Source organism: Aquarana catesbeiana, linkage group LG02 (assembly GCF_042186555.1).
Source record: "Aquarana catesbeiana isolate 2022-GZ linkage group LG02, ASM4218655v1, whole genome shotgun sequence".
Taxonomy (NCBI): Eukaryota; Metazoa; Chordata; class Amphibia; order Anura; family Ranidae; genus Aquarana; species Aquarana catesbeiana.
Genome location: NC_133325.1, coordinates 520,388,302 through 520,407,769, shown reverse-complemented (window position 1 = coordinate 520,407,769; position 19,468 = coordinate 520,388,302). Strand labels below are relative to the sequence as shown.

General features: G+C 43.6%; 1 protein-coding gene across 5 annotated transcripts in view; it reads right to left on the bottom strand.

Annotated features, from left to right (window-relative positions):
• The window catches only part of LEMD1 (LEM domain containing 1), a 430,972-nt gene that overhangs the window by 64,187 nt on the left and 347,317 nt on the right, over positions 1-19,468 (bottom strand). For 4 of the 5 annotated variants that reach the window (XM_073615805.1, XM_073615806.1, XM_073615807.1 and 1 more), the window contains one exon: positions 11,274-11,335. In XM_073615805.1, the coding sequence (XP_073471906.1) occupies positions 11,274-11,335 (62 nt within the window). Of the gene's footprint in view, positions 1-11,273; positions 11,339-19,468 lie in introns of all 5 variants that reach the window. The other variant, XM_073615809.1, reaches the window with a different exon arrangement.

Sequence of the window (19,468 nt, the reverse complement as noted above, 5' to 3'; positions counted from 1 at the left end):
TTCCTCTAACTCGAACCTTACCCCCCTGGCAAACCCTATGGCGACTCCTTTTGCTCGACTAATAGGAGAATCCCCATAGTACCAGACTGGGAAATCTTTTGAAAACATTTTTTGACTCTTACCGCAATAGAAGTATGTCTCCTGCAGTAATACTACGTCTGCTTTAAGAGATTTCAATTCACCCATTATGTTAGCACACTTTATGGGAGAATTCAAACCCCAAAAATTATATGAAATGATGTTCAGGCTAGACATCCTTACTTACTATGAGTTTTCTGTTCCAAGCCACCCGTAGGAATAGGGGTCGATATCGTGAATACCCTCTCTATCCCCCCCAGTCCCTCTCACGCCCTCCTCCCCCCTTCCTTCCCCAACATTCCCTCCCCACATGGGGGAAAAAGGCCTCCCCATCCATGGCCCAACAAACCGAGTCCCCACTTACTCCACCCAGCCCCTCGGTTAACCCCCTAAAGGTTGGACTCGGGTTGGCCACCGCCAAAACCATTGCTCCCCCCAATTTTATGGGGGTTCCCCCCCCAATCCCCTTCCCCACACCCCCATACCTTAAGACCCCCCCCCCTTTTATTTTAAACACATTTTAAGCTCCGAGTCTTTTTTTTTTTCTAGTTCCTTGAGATTTCACTTCTTTCCTTCTGATCATTTCGCTTTAAGGATGGGTTGCCATGCTTGCGATACTTCAGAGCTTTCTAGATTTTCAATTCTTTCCCACCAGCCCAGGATTTCTACTATTGGCACATTTAAACGATTACAGAATTTTGGTGTGTCTTCTGGGAATCTTAACGTTGCAGAACAGCCTTCTTTGCGTCCTATTAGGCAGGCTGGGAAACCCCCATGAGTATTGGACATTAAATGCTTTAAGCTGGACAAGCAGGCATTTCAGGGTTCTTCTCCTGGCCAGAGTCTCTGCTGCCAGGTCTGGGAAGATCTGCAGGGTTGTCTCTCCATATTTCACTGGTTGGTTATTTTTTAGGCATGTCTTAATCTGTTCTTTGTCTTGATAGTTATGAACATGCGATAACATCTCTTGGGACGTTCCCTGCAATTTCTGCGGGTTTTCTGATCCGATGTATTCTTTCAAACTTAATTTTACTACTTACACTCGATGTATTAATCATATGCCCAAAGATTTTATCCATTTTTTCCTGCAATTCCACCTTTTCTCCTGGAATCTCCGGAAGACCTCTGATCCGTAGGTTTTTCTTTCTATTCCTGTTCTCTTGGTCTTCGATTTTGTATAATATATTCCTCTGATCTTTCTGCATCTCATTTATTTGTGCCTTGAGTTTTTTTTATCTCCTCTCCCTGCATGTCCAGCCTTACTACCGTCTCTTCCACTTTTTTTTACTATATAATTCATATCTTCATGTAGGGTTGCGATTTCTCTTTTTATGAATGTTTCCAATCTCGCAAACATTTCTGCCTATTCACTCTTGGTTGGTAGCTGTTTTTTTTTGTTTAGGTTCCATTATAACTTCTTCCTATGGTGCCATGAGTAACCCGCTGCTTGCTGTAGGGATTTCTGTGTCTTCAAACTGTTTTCGTGATCTGGTCTTTTGGCTGCTTTCTGGTGGTTTACTTTTGGCCCCCATATGTTTACCTGGGCTTTCTTTGCTCCCTTCTTGTACCATATATTTTTTGATGGTCCCTGGGCTGGCACTCAACCTGGGAGGGTTCGCTGCAGCTCCTTTCACTGATTTACCTCTCATTTCTTGTTACCAAGGGCGTTTTAATTTAAGCAATTTGGGCAGGCAGCCCACCCCCGTTGCAGGCCTAAATGCCTCCGCCTACACAGGCAAGTCTATATAGTTATCGTTATTTCGCAACTCAATACACCCTTGCACTCAGACCAAATTTCATATGTAGGCAAGTCTCTGTATTCTAGCTTAAATCCTGTGACTCTTTTCCTTGCTATTTTATCTTTTCCGGTTGTCCCGGCACGGTTTAATTCTCACTCCGGATGAGATAGAGATAGCCAAATGAAATTATTAGGAAGTCATCCAACATTCTTAACCATCAATGTGTCAATATCAGCCTATATCAGTATCAATGACCATCTGTAACCATGCCTTAAACCTTTTTTTTTTTAACCCGGGCACCCACATATCCATACACCTGAGTCTGTCAGTCACTGCGTTCTTAGATGAACTATTATGACAAGTCCCACATGATACAGTCAGTTGCTCGTTTTACTTACCGTTCCTGTAGCTCTGATCCACGTCACAGGCGACACTCCACTCAGACCCTATGCTTGTGCAGGCTCCCAGGGTCGGATGCCATATCCTATTTAATGGAATATAGACTCAGTCCGGCTCTCAAGGTACACTGAGTGTGCATGGTGACAGGCGCGCGCCCGGAGCTTTGGAGGAACGGGGATCTGCCACTCGTCCCAGCAGCGGGAATGGAACCCCCGCGCGGCGGGAGCAGGCACGGGGGGAGGTCAGCACAGGGTCGGGAGACAGGAGACGGCCTTCCCCTAGTCGACCATCCTTGGGAGGGAGTCCTACGGGCTTCCCGGGCTCAGCCTCGGCTTCAGATCAACGTCCACATCCGGCCCCTCCCTCTCTTCCCGGAGAGGTGTTTTTAAGCTGTAAAAAACGGTCCTAAATGTGGCTGTAAAAATGCACGGTGGCATGAGGCCTTAGGTATCAGAGATTGAGAGGTCACAAAAGTCAAAGGATGCACCAGTATTAGTAAGGAAACATAAAATGTATTGTGCATCTTCAGAGTAGGTGGCAAACTGAGAAAAAAATGGGTTACGGAAATGTTTCCTCTAGTGGTACTTTATAAGGCCAGATCTCCTTATGTCTTAAAGTAACAAGAATTGTAAAAAGAAGTACATTTAATTTGAAAGAGTTAAAAAACACACAGGATAGATAGTGTTTAAGACTACAATTGATGTGAACTTGGACAGTGATACATGTTTCAATACCATACATAAAACCACTTGCTCCGTTTGGTGAACCACATATAACAGAGTACACCCAACGCATTTCGAGTAGCAGTTATCCTTTTCATCAGGGGCGAGTGGTTATGGAAAAAGCATTAATATCTATGATGAATAGAAAAAAAAGCATTATCACTCACATAAAAGGAGGTAGACCATGCCTATTCAACAATTGGCGTAATGTTTAGGCCTATATTTTTCACCATTGGGTAGTGTTAGAGCCCTTTCACACTGGGGCGGGGGGCAGCGTCGGCGGTAAAACTCCGCTATTATTAGCGGCGTTTTACCGTCGGTATGCGGCTGCTAGCGGGGGGTGGTTTTACCCCCCGCTAGCGGCCGAGAAAGGGTTAAATACCACCGCAAAGCGCCTCTGCAGAGGCGCTTTGCCGGCGGTGCGGTATAGCCACGCTGTCCCATTGATTTCAATGGGCAGGAGCGGTAAAGGAGCGGTATACACACCGCTCCTTCACCGCTCCGAAGATGCTGCTGGCAGGACTTTTTTTTACCGTCCTGCCAGCGCAACGCTCCAGTGTGAAAGCCCTCGGGGCTTTCACACTAAAATGCAAGCATCGGCACTTTTGGGTCGGTTTGCAGGCGCTATTATTAGCGCAATAGCGCCTGCAAACCGCCCCAGTGTGAAAGGGCTCTTATGTTCCTGGATGTGTGGACCGTATACAAGGAGGGGATTAGAACAAAATCCTCCTACAGCATGAACAAAAGGTGGATATTCCGCCTGAATGCAACAAATCCTCCAGGGCTAAATGGGTCCATGTCCTTTAGACCCTTCTTAGAGGGTTTCACATCAGGTGGATCTGAATTCAAACTAGATACCCCAAATTAAAATCAACTGTCTTTCTTATTGAAGGATTGTTCTTATACTTATTTTCTCCCTCCCTTATGTCTTTCTCTATTTGTATTGCTATAATGATCAAAGTATTAAATTAATAAATGATTAAATGACTATAGGTATCATTTGCCCAAAGAAATATAATGTGTATGTTTCTATATGCCATCTCTGTATAATTGCACATGCCTCTAAATTATATGTATGTACTGCTCTGCTGTTTTTTGCTCCTCTGTGTGAAGTTTTAGCAGCCTGCCACGAGAGATCTGTCCATAGGGGGTGCTGCATGCAGATTCCTGGCAAGTCCCACTCGGCACACAAAGGCCGCCAGTGACATTACAGCATCGCTGTCGGCTTTGTTTTGGTCGCTGGAGACTTAGTGTACACTCGGTTTCCATGGAGCCCGTATGCGCCGTGGGCCACTGACGCAGGTCCTCATCGCCACAACGCAATATCCGGCCACCCCCACTGGCCGGATGACGCCACGGCGGCGTCCTGGATGTCCGGCCGCCATTACGATGGGATGCTTGCCGGCATCTTTCAATGTGAAGTATCCAGCTATTATGGACTTTACAAGTCCAAGTCCGTCTGTTCTGGTAAATTTACTATCTGGATACTGCAATCTTTTTCAAACTCCCGTCTCCTTTTAGGCTAACAATACTGTATGAGTATAGGATATTCCATCTCTTATTAATTGGAAACTGAAGATTAAGGTCTGTTATTCTCCATCATCAGGGAGTAGAGGTGTTTACCCCTGTAGATCATTTACGGTGCTACGCAACCTATACCCATTGACTCTCTGACCGTATCCTGTTTCTATCTACATCATTAGAATTACTTTATCAGTGAAGGGTGTGGTGCTCTCCTGGGGTTGGACAGTGCCCTCTGTGGGTGTTACTGGCAGGATCCCCCCATGTGCTGGGCCCCCTGGACCGACTCTCTGACTGGTTTAATGGCAGCAAATATCCCTTGTTTTTATTTTTGTGATACCCTACATAACCATACGGTCAGTATACAACCCTTATTGTTGAACAATTTCATATGTAACATATGCGAGTCAATGACTTACTATTCCTGTTTTCTATTCATCATGGATATTAATGCTTTTTCCATAACCACTCACTCCTGATGAAGTGGATAAACGCTACAACTCGAAACGCGTTGGATGTACTGTTATATGTGGTTCACCAAACAGAGCAAGTAGTTTATGTATGGTATTGAAACATGCATCACTGTCCATAGTTGCATCAATTGTAGTCTTAAACACTACCTATCCTTGTTTTTAACTTTTACAAATAAAACGTACTTCTTTTTACAAATCTTGTTGTTACTTTAACACATAAGTAGATCTGGCCTTATGAAGTCCCACTAGAGGAAACATTTCTGTAACCTGTTGGACTAAGGGATGTGGGCCACATCTCCCATTCTATAACAGACAGCATATCTCCAATATGAGAAAAAAAAATAGACAAAAGAAAGTTTTTCAAATGCCACTTTAAGGCCTGGTTTACACCTACACGTTTTTCAGTAACGCACTACAGTCAATATAACATGGTTTCCAATGTATCAAGTTCACAGCTGTGTGTTTTCCACTGATGCTTTTTGGAAAGGATCAAAAACTTTTTTTTCCGCAGCAGGTTGCGTTTGTGGTTCCATAGACTTCAATAAAAAAATAAAATAAATAAAAAGCGGAAACGCATTAAAGAGGTTAAGGCAGTTTTTTTTTTTTTTTAATCTTAATGAATTTTATGCATTGGGATAAAAAGCCTTCTGTGTGCAGCAGCCCCCCTAATACTTACTGGAGCCCCATCTCTATCCAGCAGTCCCTCGGCCGTCCAGTAGTCTCCCTCCTAAATGGCTGAGACACAGCAGTGGCGTCATTGGCTCCCACTGCTGTCAAAGTCAGTTAGCCAATCAGGAGAGAGAGGGGGACAGGGCCGAACCACAGCTTTGTGTCTAAAACACATGGAGGCTCGGGTGCCCCATAGCAGGCTGCTTGCTGTGGGGGCACTTGACAGGAGGGAGGGGCCAGGAGCAGCGAAGAGTGACCCAAAAAGGGGAGGGTCTGGGCTGCCCTGTGCAAATCCACTGCACAGAGCAGGAAAGTATAACATAACATTGTTATTTAGAAAAAAAACTAGACTTTTACGAGACTTTACAATCACTTTAAAAACGCAGTGCTTGCGTTTTTGATTTGTTTTTGCTGGTTTCTCCAGCAAGACAACAGACACCTCCCAAAAATGCATCAAGAACTTTTGCAAAAAAAACCCACAAAACACACCATGAAAACGCATCAACCGCAACCTGCATCGCTATTACGCCTAAGCTAAATGTTTTTAGTAATTTCAGGAACACTGAAAGAAGAACTCTTGGGTAAAAAAAAAAAAAAGCATATTTTGGAACATACCCATAAAACACAAAAGAAAATCCAGAAGGGGAATGTGGACAATTATTAGTGAATTCTGCCCTGGTGGTAGAGTTCTAAGGATTGGCTGGTCCTCTCAATCTGGCCATTAAGATGGAGGGTGGTAGGCCGCAGTACACGCAGAAGCCCAAGGTGCGTAAGCGGAGTTTTAATTTTGAAGACAAACTTCCACGTGGGTTCATTCACATTTACGAGTATTGGCCTTCGGGGTATTGGTGGCAAGAGGTAACACTATGGAAGAAACCCAACATTCCACTTGTCTCTCCCACAGGCAACAGTCAACACAAACAGCAAGAGTCATGCCTCCTCCAAAAAAGGTGGGGAAGGTAATGAACAAATGCATGCATTTTTTATAGCTTGTGAGCCCCAACTTGTATTGAGTGAAGAGCAGGACCATTCCATCCAGAATCTGTTGCCCACCATTATAACGTCAAAGAATATTCTTCTGCTGAACATCTGCCTTGTAGTAATGTCTGGAGGTGGGTCTACTTCATATTTGCTGCCATAAACCAGTCAGAGAGTCGGTCCAGGGGGCACCTGCACCCAGTGGAGGGATTCGGCTTGGGAGTCCAGGAGGAAACCAATACACGCACCTGTTACGCAACTACAAAGATATGTTCCGAATAGGTAGGAAAGTAGATATTTGTAACAAAGACAATACTAGATTTAAATTTCACAGCTGGAGTGAAGGTCTTATAAGGAGAATTGTCTGTAACCCCTTGTATCAAAGTACGAATCTGTGAATGAATAGCAACTAGATGTTAAATATTGGACAGTGCAGATCCCTGACCTTTGATGACGCCAAGGACCAAATGCTGTTTTACGAACAATGGCCCACCAAAAATCCAAAGACTCAAACCAATAAAAAAATGCCGCTTCACCTGTGCAGGGGAAGAGAGGAGAAGTAGAGGATTGCCGGCCGGATCACCGGAGTGCCGAGGAACACCACTGTAACAGCTTTCATTTCAATTGCCGTGTGTTCCCTGCACTCGCCTCCTGGCCTGGGGACTTTGATATAGGTCGCACATCCCGCCATTGGACGGGTGATCTGTCTATCAAAGCACCTGGGCCAAAAGGCAGGGCTGTATGCGATGGCGAGCGCGGGGAACACACGGCAATTGAAATGAAAGCTGTTACAGTGATGTTGCATGCTCTGATAATCCGACCGCCTGCACTCTTCCTCTGGGCGATCACTGGGAGAAGAGCTCCCATTCAACCCCGCCTGCTGATGTGCTCATGTGCAGATGCACTTCTCTGCAGCTTTTGATCACTTCTCTAGCTAAGGATGTATAGAACCCACTAAAACCCAAGGTGATTAAAGACAACTTATTAATTCAGGAACTTGAGCCTTACTTGGAGGAACAAAAGAATGTGTTGATGCAGGATAGGAAAGTGCCAACCAGCGCTGTGGATCCTTATTTTTGTGTATCTGGGAAATGTGAGTACGCTTAGACCCTATAGTGACTTCAAAGATTTAATCCAGCAAAGAGCCAAAAAGATGGTTCTCCTGAAGAGGGTAGGTGCAACAGGGACTTCTTACATTGATGCTGTGCTGACCAGCATATAAGCTGGAGAGGCCTACAGACCTGAACAGGAGATACATTACTTGGCTAACATTCAGTGCCATGTTGCACAGAAAGTTTAAGGTCACAGACATCTTGTCAACGCAATCAATAAATGGGTGTGAACATCACTATTAAGAAAGGAACATCCATTCTCTTACAGACATGATGCAGAACTAGGCAGGTGTGAGCAGGAAGGGGTTAAACCCTCAAGGGGGCTTGCCTTCAGTTTTCTATGTGTCTATGGTTAATGTCCTCTGTAGCACGCAGTATAATCCTAGGTCTCATACTATAGAGGAGATGCTATAACTCAGGTGCTGACTGTGTTACTCTGTTGTGTCTACGTAGACAAATGTGTCAGGAAGTGCAGTGAACGTTTTCTGCAGATATGGTGGGCAGAAGGCGTGTTGGCACTGTGTCAATTTTTTAATTTGTAATGATGTCTATAGTGCCAAAGGCATTTGAAACAATTACAAAGGGGATTAGCACTATAATGACTAACTCCCCATGCCTGCACCTATGCACCTGCAGTTTTGGTAGGTTAGGAACCAGTCTACAGTATAGGGGAACTCTATTTTACCTTATCCATATTGCTGTACCTGCTAAAGGTTCAAGGAAAAAAAAAAACTTCTCCAAAGGAAAAGAGGTACATCACCTAAGGACACTAGCAAAAACCTTAAGTCTAATGGAGTGGGTTAGGTTATATAAGCATGCCCCTAGGGGCAGCCCCAACAAGATTTTTTGCCAGTGTCCAATCACCCAAAAGGTATCCTGCAATAACCCAAGGGCTATGAATACAATCCTGTGCCCTGTACTATACAAGTTATGAATGTATTTCAGTAAACCTAGTTTACACCATTGTGGTGGTTTTGTGAGCGTACTAAAAACTGAAAAGTTTGCTGCATTTTTTTTGCACATAAACATACTGGAATGCATGCCAATGCAACTCCATAAAATAATTTTAAAAAATGCACGCTAAACCCACTGCACATGCATTACAAATGCTGAATTGAATGCAGGGGATTGCCATGTAAATGAACCCTTAAAGGAGCCGCCTGTAATCTCCAGATTTAAAATCTGTGTGACTGGTGGCAATGCCAGAGCACAATTGGAAAACAGGGACAATATGTCGTCACCTAATAACTAAAATTATTTTTGAAATGACAACATGTCATGATTATAATAAGTAGTCCTATGAGCCTCCACTTACTGGCCGATCAAACAAGGCCTGCACACCAATGCTTCTTTCAAATGATCAGCTGCTAGCGTTACACATGTCTCATATACCATGCAAATGATCAAACTAAAATATATAAACACGCTGCGCTATCAAAAATACAAATATAAGTGATATATAACATGAAATAATATTGTGCAGTACATGCAATATTACAAAATAAAAGTTATACTGTGCACACGTCTAAAATTGTTAAATATATATATATAATCATCCAAAAAATGTAATACAAATTTTTAGAAACGTGTAATAAATATCACAATGAGTGTATGTAACTGACCATACACTCAAGATTAAAGTGCTCCAGTGTCCTTGTGCAATATTCAAACAATACATAAGTGTTGCAAAAAATCATCCATGCGATTTAGTGCTGCAGTGCGTTTGTGCAATATTCAAACTAACAGTCCATAGGTATTCCAAAAAACATCCATGCGTCTCAGTGAATCAAAGGTAAAGTGCTGTGTCCACACATAAGTCCTCCCCCCAGGTGATAGCCGCTCACCTTAGGGCGTGTAAGCTTGCTGCTAGGCTTGGTCAAATTAAGCCTTAGAACCACTATGGGTTCAGTAGTAGGATCCTGGATTGATTTCACTTGTGCCTCTGTTCAAAGAAGTGTCACTTTTACCCTGGTGATATTAACACAGAAAGGACTTCATGGTGCAGTATATAAAAACATTTATTAAAACCAAAGTAAAAATCCCCACACTGGGTACTCACAATGTCATGGCGCTTCAGCGCGCCACTCTAAAATCGCAATACTGAGCGGGATACGGCGGCCGATATTGGGGTGATGTACTGATCGTTCCCGACAGGTTATCTGTCTGGCGTTCCGTCCTGTCCCCTTCCTCAACGCGTGTCGATACAAGGTGTATTTCGTATCTTCATCAGGGGTGATCACATTAATAAATGTTTTTAATGTGATAATAAATGTTTTTATATACTGCACCATGAAGTCCTTTCTGTGTTAATATTAAGGTAAAAGTGGCACTACTTTGATGAACAGAGGCACAAGTGAAATCAATCCAGGATCCTACTACTGAACCCTGTTATTTGAATATTGCACAAGGACACTGGAGCACTTTAATCTTGAGTGTATGGTCAGTTACATACACTCATTGTGATGTTTATTACACATTTCTAAGAATTGGTATTACATTTTTTGGATGCTATATATTTTTTTGGATGCTATATATTTTTTTGGATGCTATATATTTTTGTGGATGATATATAACAATTTTAGAAGTGTGCACAGTATAACTTTATTTTGTAATATTGCATGTACTGCACAATATTATTTCATGTTATACTGTATATCACTTATATTTGTATTTTTGATAGCGCGGCGTATTTATATAATTTTAGTTTTAACATGTCATGAGCTTATATGAGATTTCAATAATTGGGTTTACATGTACTTTAACCACATCCTGCCCCACCTGTAGCAAAATGACAGCCGGGTGGTGCATCAGTTCAACCATCAGTGTAGCCCCATTAGCGATGCCCGCCAGTGATGCCTTTCAGTGCCCATCAATGATGCTCATCAGTGCCACCTCATCAGCGCACATCAGTGCTGCCTTAGCGCAGCGCAGTGAAGGAGAAAAAATACTTATTATAAAAACAGAAATACAAAAAAAAATTTTTTTCAGTCTTTTTTCATTTGTTTAGCAAAAAAATAAAAAAACTCAGTGATGATTAAATGCCACTAAAAGAAAGCTCTGTCTCAAAAAAATTATAAAAAGTTTGGATACAGCTGCGCAATTGTCAAAGTGCTGAAAGCTAAAAGTTGGCCTGGGCAGGAAGGGGGTAAAAGTGCCCAGTATTGGTAAGTGGTTAAGGTCAATGAAGTTTTGCTTATAATGTAGAGATCTCCTGACAGGCAACCTTTGTAATAAATAATCTAGCTGGATATATGGAACTGTTAACAATTTTCAGGGAGCCACAGATTGTTCTGCAATGGATTAATCGAAGCATAACCAACTGCTACTATAGAACAGTAAACCAAATCTATACAGAAGATAAGACAAGAAGGCAGACAGATTTATGTGCTTTTAAGTGTATTTTGACTGAGTCTCTGTGCTTTTTCTTGTACTTCATTGCCCATTTTGCTTGTTAAATCCAAACCAACAAAACACCATTGCCACGATTATCTACAGTCTAAACAACTTTTCTAGTGGTGTTTATCTCATATATTGAGTTTGTTTCCATTACTTAAAATACAGCAGACTTTTGTTCTGTATTACCTCATTCCAAGTGCAGACTGTGACAGCAGTTCAGACAGGTCACCAGAAGTGGCATCCTCCGGCTGCAAAAAATAGATAAATAAATAAATGACGTATTTTTTAATCATAAACTTTGCTACTGCAGATTTAAGAAGTCAGTCACACAGAAATCGTACAGTAAAATCCCTGCACAGCATAGCTAAATGTGTGTTCTATTCAACTTACTTGGAACTATATTAATCCTTGAGAAACTTCTGAAACAAAATTTGTCTCATAACATGAGACAATTATATTAAACATAATTTCTAAACTGGTAGAAAGTCATTTAAGCCTAAATTATCACCTTTGGAGGTGTTGATGCAAGAAATTGCAAACATACAATTGTTTGCTAAGGAGACACCTATTACATCATATTTGTGGTAACAAAAATGTTACACCTTGTATTTACAAGTATGGCTGACCTATTATATGTAAATCCTTTATCCATCAGTTTTTTAAGACAGCCACCCACTGTGACACTAGCAATTGTATAAAATTAGTCCCCCACTAAAAATGTGTCAGTGACAGATTTTGGATTTAGCTACACAAACTTTTCTCCAGTAGTTCATTGAGGACACAGCTGACCTCTAAATATATGCCCCGACTCTAGGAGCATGGAAGAGAAAAATCAAAGGGCACAGGCTTCTTCCAGGGGCTACATCCCCTGAACATACCGACACTGTTTCCAGGAGGCAGGGATTGTAAATCGATGTCACACTCCACAGCACAGAACTGAGTGTAATCTGACACCCTGAGTGGCGGGAATGGACAAACCTACCCTTTACGTAGCCTTACTGGGAAACATGCACGTCTGAGGCTGTCAATCACCAGCTGTGTGCTAAAGTGGTGGTGGTGTTGGGGGGGGGGGGGGGATTGCCTGCTGTCTGCAAAAACTATGCAGTTTGCTGAGGAAAGAAAAAAAAAGAGCCAGGATCTACACTAGGTGCCATTGATTGGGCCACTTATACACTTTATATGAGGATATAAAGCGCTGCGCAAACTGTTGGCGCTATATAAATCCTGTATAATATAATAATAATAATAATATACTTTGTTTCAGGTGAAAATAATGCCTAAACAGGAAATGCATGCATCTACTGCATTTAAAGTGGACGTAAACCCACCACTCACCCAGTATAAACGAATCGCACAGTATTAATGTATATATACACATGCAAGCCTCTTGCATGTATCTCTACCTTGCAAATGTCAACCCCTTCAGCAGTAGGAGCCCCGCAAAACTCTGGAATCGCCGGGCTTCTCCTAGCCGGAGCTCGGTGGGCGGAGTTGTGATGTCACAAGGCTCCCCGCCCACCTCTACACTCTCCTATTCTGGAGTGTTGAATAACATCCAGTCAAAACTCAGGAAAAGCACCACATGACTTCAGCATGCCCAATCTTGCTGAGGTGTGGAGCAGCCAATCTTGGGAGAGCTAGAGAAGAAAGGAGGAGGGATGTGAAGCTGGAATCGTAACACACACACTGCACGTTCATGAGATAAATAAATCAGATGTCAGTCACAGCAGTGGGGGAAGTGGGGACCCAAACTTATCTGAGTGTCATTTTTTATCTTACTACAAAAAGACAAGAGAATTGCTCAGAGCTGGATCAACTCTCCGTGGTAAGACTGGACATAAATGACTTGACATCCTCTATTGGTTTACATCTACTTTAACCACTTCAAACCCACGGACGTCATATGACGTCCTGGGCTTTGAGCAGGTATATCTGGAATGATGCCTGTAGTTACAGACATCAGTCAGATATTGCCGGTTTCAGCCGTTCCGCTGCTTGATCGTTCCTATGGGAGGCGAGAGGGGACGTCCCCCCCCTCCCGCAGCCCTCCGGTGCTTGCTCCGACTCACCGTTACGATCGGTGAGGCGGAGAGTGGATCCGCCGGCGCCGGATGTAGATCATAGAGATTTCCAGCGGACCAGATGGTCCCCGGAGTCTCTATGATCGTCGGAGGCCGGCCGCGATGTTATGACGTCACGCCTGGCCTCTCCATTCAAAAAAACTTTACTGTTTTGTTTTTTTTTTAAACACAAAACAGTTTTTTTCCCTAAAAAAACGCGTTCGAAAAATTCCTGCGCAAATACTGTGTGAGATAAAAAGTTGCAACAACCGCCATTGTATTCTCTAGGGTCTTTGCTAAAAAAACATATATAATGTTTGGGGGTTCTATGTAATTTTCTAGCAAAAAAATGATGATTTTTACATGTAGGAGCAAAGTGTCAGAATTGGCCCGATATTGAAGTGGTTAAGGATTGGTTAGGTGCAATATAATACATTTTTATTTTTGGGTCAAGAAACATTTTAAAGTCCGAGCTTAATTAAAAGACAAAAACAAAAAGAAGACTGCCTAGCACTTTTTAAAACAAAACAAGGAATAAACCACTTTCCTTGTAACACTCAACTTTTCTCTGGCATGGACCCCAGCAGACTTAACACTCCAGGGTTCAGCACTGTACCCCTTTCAGGCTGAATTGCTCCCAAGCTCATTTATCCCACTTCCTGTTAGCCTAGGGCAATATGGACTCAGGGAAGCTTCATTATGACTAACAGGCAAATGCTGCAAACACCACCACTCCCTGCACTATTCAGGACCACCTACTGCCAAGAACAGAAAAGAAGGGCAACGACTGTGCGTCACTTGTGTGGACTTTAGACATATAGTAAAAAAGGTATGTATTAAGAAAACATTTAACGTGTTACTAAACCCAACAGTGTGTATATGCAGTAAAGCATGCTTGTTATACTCACTGTGGAACCTAAGGGGTTAATCCTCTGCATTGTGTAAAAAGGCTGTTCAATCCTCTCTCCTCTGATCATCTCCTTCTTCCACTGACCCCAATGTATCTCCTGACATTTACAGAGCCAGGGGAAAGGCTGTGCATGCTCAGTTTGGTGTGTATTGCTAGAGAGTTTTATTTTTTTCTTGGGATGGTGCAAGTGATCAGCACAGGGCCAATCAGCACTGTCCAGAGGGTCAGGGGTACTGCATTCTCAAAGAACAATTGTGAGAGAATGGAAACTCCTCCTACAAGCTTTAACCAGACACCCATAAAAGTCACAAGACTGCTCTAACTGATGATGAAAAAAGGTATTTAGCAGTATATATTTACTAAAATAATTGTGTGGGTTGGGGACATTGGATTGTGGGCTCCTTGGGGGTGGGGACCAATGTGTGTGTGGAGCACTGCGTAAAAATTGATGGCGCTATATGGGTACCTTAAATAAAATAATAATAATAGATGGGCATCTTGATGGGGGACAATTGTGGACGTGCACTCACTCAGGTTGAACTTGGACTGGTGTCTTTATTCAACCCTACTAACTATGTAACTATGCATTTCCATGCTCTGTGTACTGTGGGAGACCCGATATAGTGATTGCAGGGCCCTGGGTTTAGGAACACTTTAAATAATAAATGCTGGGCGGGGAGGGGGCTGCTACACTGCAATTGGGATTCAACTATGGCAATGTGTCTAAACACAGAATACCCTGAAAATGGGTGAGATTTGTGTCCCTCAATGAATTACTTGAGAAAAGGATTTTACTAAAATTTACAGCAGCAGAGTGCTGTACTATGTGAGCAATCAATGCAGAAGTTTAGATTTAGGGTGGTCCTTATCTCGTAACTAGATGTAACTGTAGTGCAAGCTTTCAGACCACACTGGCTTCTTTAGGCAATATCAATGGACAACAAACCTGACTATACACTGTGCATTTTGGTTGGTTCCCAAGACAACAGCTTAAATACACTGAATGCGTGGCTCTGTTGCCCCCTCTCTTCAACAAAAATGGATTATTTTATACACTTTTGTTAAAGGAGCTTGCTGGAAAATCAGATGTAGCCGCTATTGGGGTATTTTGACATCCGCTGGGGCCAGCTGCCAAAGTAGGATAGTCCCAGTGGGAGAATCGTTCATCAGCTCTGTGTAGTATGGATGGAGAAGTAAAAAAAAAACTGAAAAAAAAAATTGCGACAATTGGGCAGTCATGCAACACTGTACTCAAACAGAATTTTTGTGAGACAGATTTCCTTAAGTGGTATTTATTCATCAGTGTGTTTTTGAAATTTTTGGGAAAAAAAAAAACCAAAAAAAAAAAACCACGTTTTTTTCCTTAGTGTCTGCTATAAGATTTTCTAAATAAGTAATTTTTTTCCTTCAATGATGCATGCTGAGGAGGCTGCACTAATGGACACTGATAGACGGCAGCACTGTTAGGCATCACTGATGGCCACTGACAGGGAGCACTGATGGGCACAGTTTAGCAGCACTTGTAGGCACCGTGAGGCTGCACGTATAATCAAGACGCAGATGATCAGTACCCTGATTATCAGTCTAGATGTCTCCTGTGTGGATTTGCTGTCAGCGTGAGGAAAGGACTGCAGATAACCGGCAATAACTGTTTACACTGATCAGCTGTGATTGGACACAGCTGGTCACATGATAAAGAGCCGCTGTGATTGGCTCTTTACCCCGATCACAGATCTGTGCTGATGTGCGCCTGCAGGGGGTGCACTGGAAGCGCGATCATGGGAGGACGTCAATAGATGCCCTCCCGGCAATGTGAGCCCGCGCTGTAGCAGTCTTTCGGCTATAGCACGGGAGAGAGGTGGTTAAAGTAGATGTGAACCTTCACCTTGTAAAACAACCAGTTTAGTTTAGAATAGAAATGAAAGGCAAATCATTTGTGTATATAAAATATTATTTGTACTCGGAGTCTCTAGTAGACCATATTAGGAAAGGTATGAAGGCAAAACAGGAAACATGACCTGGGGTGTGCCGTAGTCACATGGTCAGTATGCCTAAAGGGGGCAAAAATAACTCTAGGATGAGTAGGAGTAGGAACAGCAGGATGAGCTAGCAAACAGATTTATTGAAAGCAATCGTATGTAACATTAATAAGCCAAATGCATGAATGCCCGTGACATCTCAACATGTGGATCTGGGATATCGCTGGGGAAGCATGCTGAATTCCACAGGCCTAACTTCTTAATTACGTGAACAGGGACCCCTTGGCGAGAAGCAGCGGAAACCGCACCTATCCTGAAAGAATGGCCAGAATAAACTTTGGGGTCCAAACCTAGGTTTGAATGAAGGGTGAGGAAAGGTTTCATGAACTGTGCTGTGGAGAGGGGAGCACTAGGGAAAGGCAATAGTGGACTATCCCTGGATTTATCTGCTGTCACCACCATGAGTTGGTCTAAGACTGTGACCGGGCACCAGGCAATGCTGGTCTGGAAAAATCGAATGTCAGTACCGGCTCCTGTCTGATGCATCTTGCAAGCATCCAGATGCAACCGAAATTGATCGGGGTACCTACCTGGTTTATCAAGAGTATACGGGATCTCGTCCTAGTACGAGTGAACTCACTCAGTCTGAGGAAACCACAGAAAGCCAGATACAGGGCCGCCTGGAGGACCAAGCTGGGTAGCGTCCCAAAAGGAGACCTGGAAAGTATATCGGACATGCTCCGCAATATATGCCCTGTGATGGGGAGTCTGCTAACCATGGTAGGAGGGCTACTCTTGTGAATCCCCTTAAGAATGGCCTTGATAGGGTGTGCTGCAAAAATGGATGGCCTATCAGGGTCCCGCAAGGACAAAAACTGTTGGATTCCTGAAAGATATTTCTTGATAGTACTGTAGGCCTTGATCTAGCTGGTCAGTATGCCTAAAAGAGGGCAAAAAACACGGAAGTAGGTGTGACTATGAAATGCTTAATGACCGACAGGTAACAACAATCAGTCCCATAAAGTAGCGAATGCCCGGGTGACTTCCGTATGGGGTTCCGGTATGTATCTGCTATGACAGGAGGAACTCCAGCGCCCAATGTACTTGATGAAATGAGAAGGGAGCCCCTGTTTGGAAGCTGCGGATGCTGTCCCGATTCTAACCGAATGTCCAGAACATTGTTTTGGATTTAAGCATAATTTGGGGAGTGAAATCCTGACAAAACTGCTTTGACGTGGGAGGATACATGGGAAAGAGCAAAGGGTGTCCCAGAGGAGCCGCTGTCAAATGATTGCAGAGAACGTCAGACACCAGTTACTGTTGGTTCTATAATATTTGCAATGAACCCCTGGCCTGCCTGCCTATTCTTGTTATTGGGGAGTTGTAAAGCGTAGTTATAAGGGAAGCTGGTGAGACTGCCTTTGAGCAGATGAGGTGCCTGAAAGCTAGGCTGGGACACTACCCTGGGTCCGATGAAGCCCAAAGAATTTCAAGGCAGCGAAAGCCAACACATAATCGATGTCTTCGGGGCAACTGGAAGGGTATGGCATCATGAACCTGAGAAAAGTCTTCTAACCCTGGTATAAGCCTTCAGAGTATTTCTGGATAATGAACTATTAGCCAGAGCGATCGCCTGTGTCCAGAATGGGACTAATCCATGACCAGCATGGCGTAAGGAGGAACTGCAGAAAGAAAAGCAGCGCTGCTCTAAGGGTAGTAGGTAGTTAAAACAAAAGCTTTAATATTTTAAAATTGTGCACTCACATTTGTGTGATTAAAACAGGCATTGGTAATGTCTCCTGGGCAACGCAGAGTCACTTCCGGAACCAGCTGGGCTGTGGTGGGGCCGGCCTCGGCCGCTAGCGGTGGAGTCCGTAGCTCCGAGGAGTGGGGTTCCCTCTGGCAGCGCGTCAGCAAGTACGTGGGAGGATGACGTCAGGTGGAGGAGAGTGGGGGGGGGTGTGGCTGTAGCGCTCGCGTTCGGAGCATGCGTGCTCCTTCATGGAGATGCCATTCCAGTCACACAGGAACTGGTCCCATGTGATTAAGTCGGGTCGTGCATCTGCTTGAAACCTAACAACTGAGTCAGAGTCTTGATACAGAGGAAGGAGGGCCATTAACCTGAAACAAAAGCTCTACCCTGTGAAATAATTCTCATGGCATGATTCAGCACTCCCAAAACAGACTGTAAGCCCCACTTTTGGAAGACTGGGCATCAGACAAAGATAAATAGTCTGATGTATCTGACCAATTCTCCAAGAGCAAACTCGCAATCATGCGATTCGAAATGAGAGTGACGCCGAAAAATGTAAAGACTTTGGACTGGACCTTACATTTTGTGGGCAGCCAAGGGGACGTTCAGCTCAGAACACAGCCCTGAGAGAGACTACAGATCCCTGGGCGGTTTTCAGGGTCTTCTAACAGCAGGAAATCAACTAGATAACAAATTATGCCCTGACACCCTTGCAGTTAGCCAAGATCCAAATAAGTGCTTGGCAAAGGTGTCAAATAAGCAAGGACTGCTTTTGACCCGAAGTAAAGCGAAATAATGTTTGCGCCATTTACAATGCCATTACCAGATGGCAGGTCTGAAGGAATTAGCTTCAAAGCATTGGTAATATCAGAGCTTTGGATAGCCAATTACCCCTGCATAACAGTAGAATGTGCTGGATAGCCAGATCCACGGACCAGTACTTAAATGAAAATACTTCCACGGGAATGAAAGAAGATAAATTGTAACTCAAATTATATCTTTTGGAAAACTTGCCACTGACCCCCCTGGTGGGGCTGACCCTCCACATTCATAACGATGGTGAAAGAAACCGACCAATCACAAACCCCTTGAAAATTCCTGTCTCCAGTAACTTATCACCAATGGAAGCATGACTGTCCACTGAAGCCAAGTCACTACTTTCGAAAGACTCAGACGGGACAGTGATGAGGCCCATGTGAAAGCCTACTGAAAATTCCCCTATCAAGGAAGCCTTTACTTGGCTTAGTCGTGACGAACCAGAAGGCTTGACAAGACAGGTGGACTTAAGGGATGCCGACATTACCTGCAGGAGTGCTGGGAAAAGCAGGGGCTGGGGGTGCAGCTGACACCTCAGCTCTAGCCGAGCGGGCTTCAATCACCTTCATCCTGTCTAGCAAATAACATGGACGTGGAGAGCATATTTAGCACCGCATAAAACTGAGTTAAAGAATTATGCCCAGAAACATGTACTGTGCTGGTGGATGGGAGTGGCTGGGATGGGATTGGGAATAACAATCTGAAGAGTTCTGCTTTCCTGAATGTGGCCGGGAAAGGAATACCCCTGTGACGAAGCTCAGATGTGAGCTTAGGTATAGTATAACTCCTTAATGTCGGAGTGCTACCATGCTTTGAACTCAAACGTGGGGTTGGAGGAATGAATGGGAATTTTTCGCTTCCAA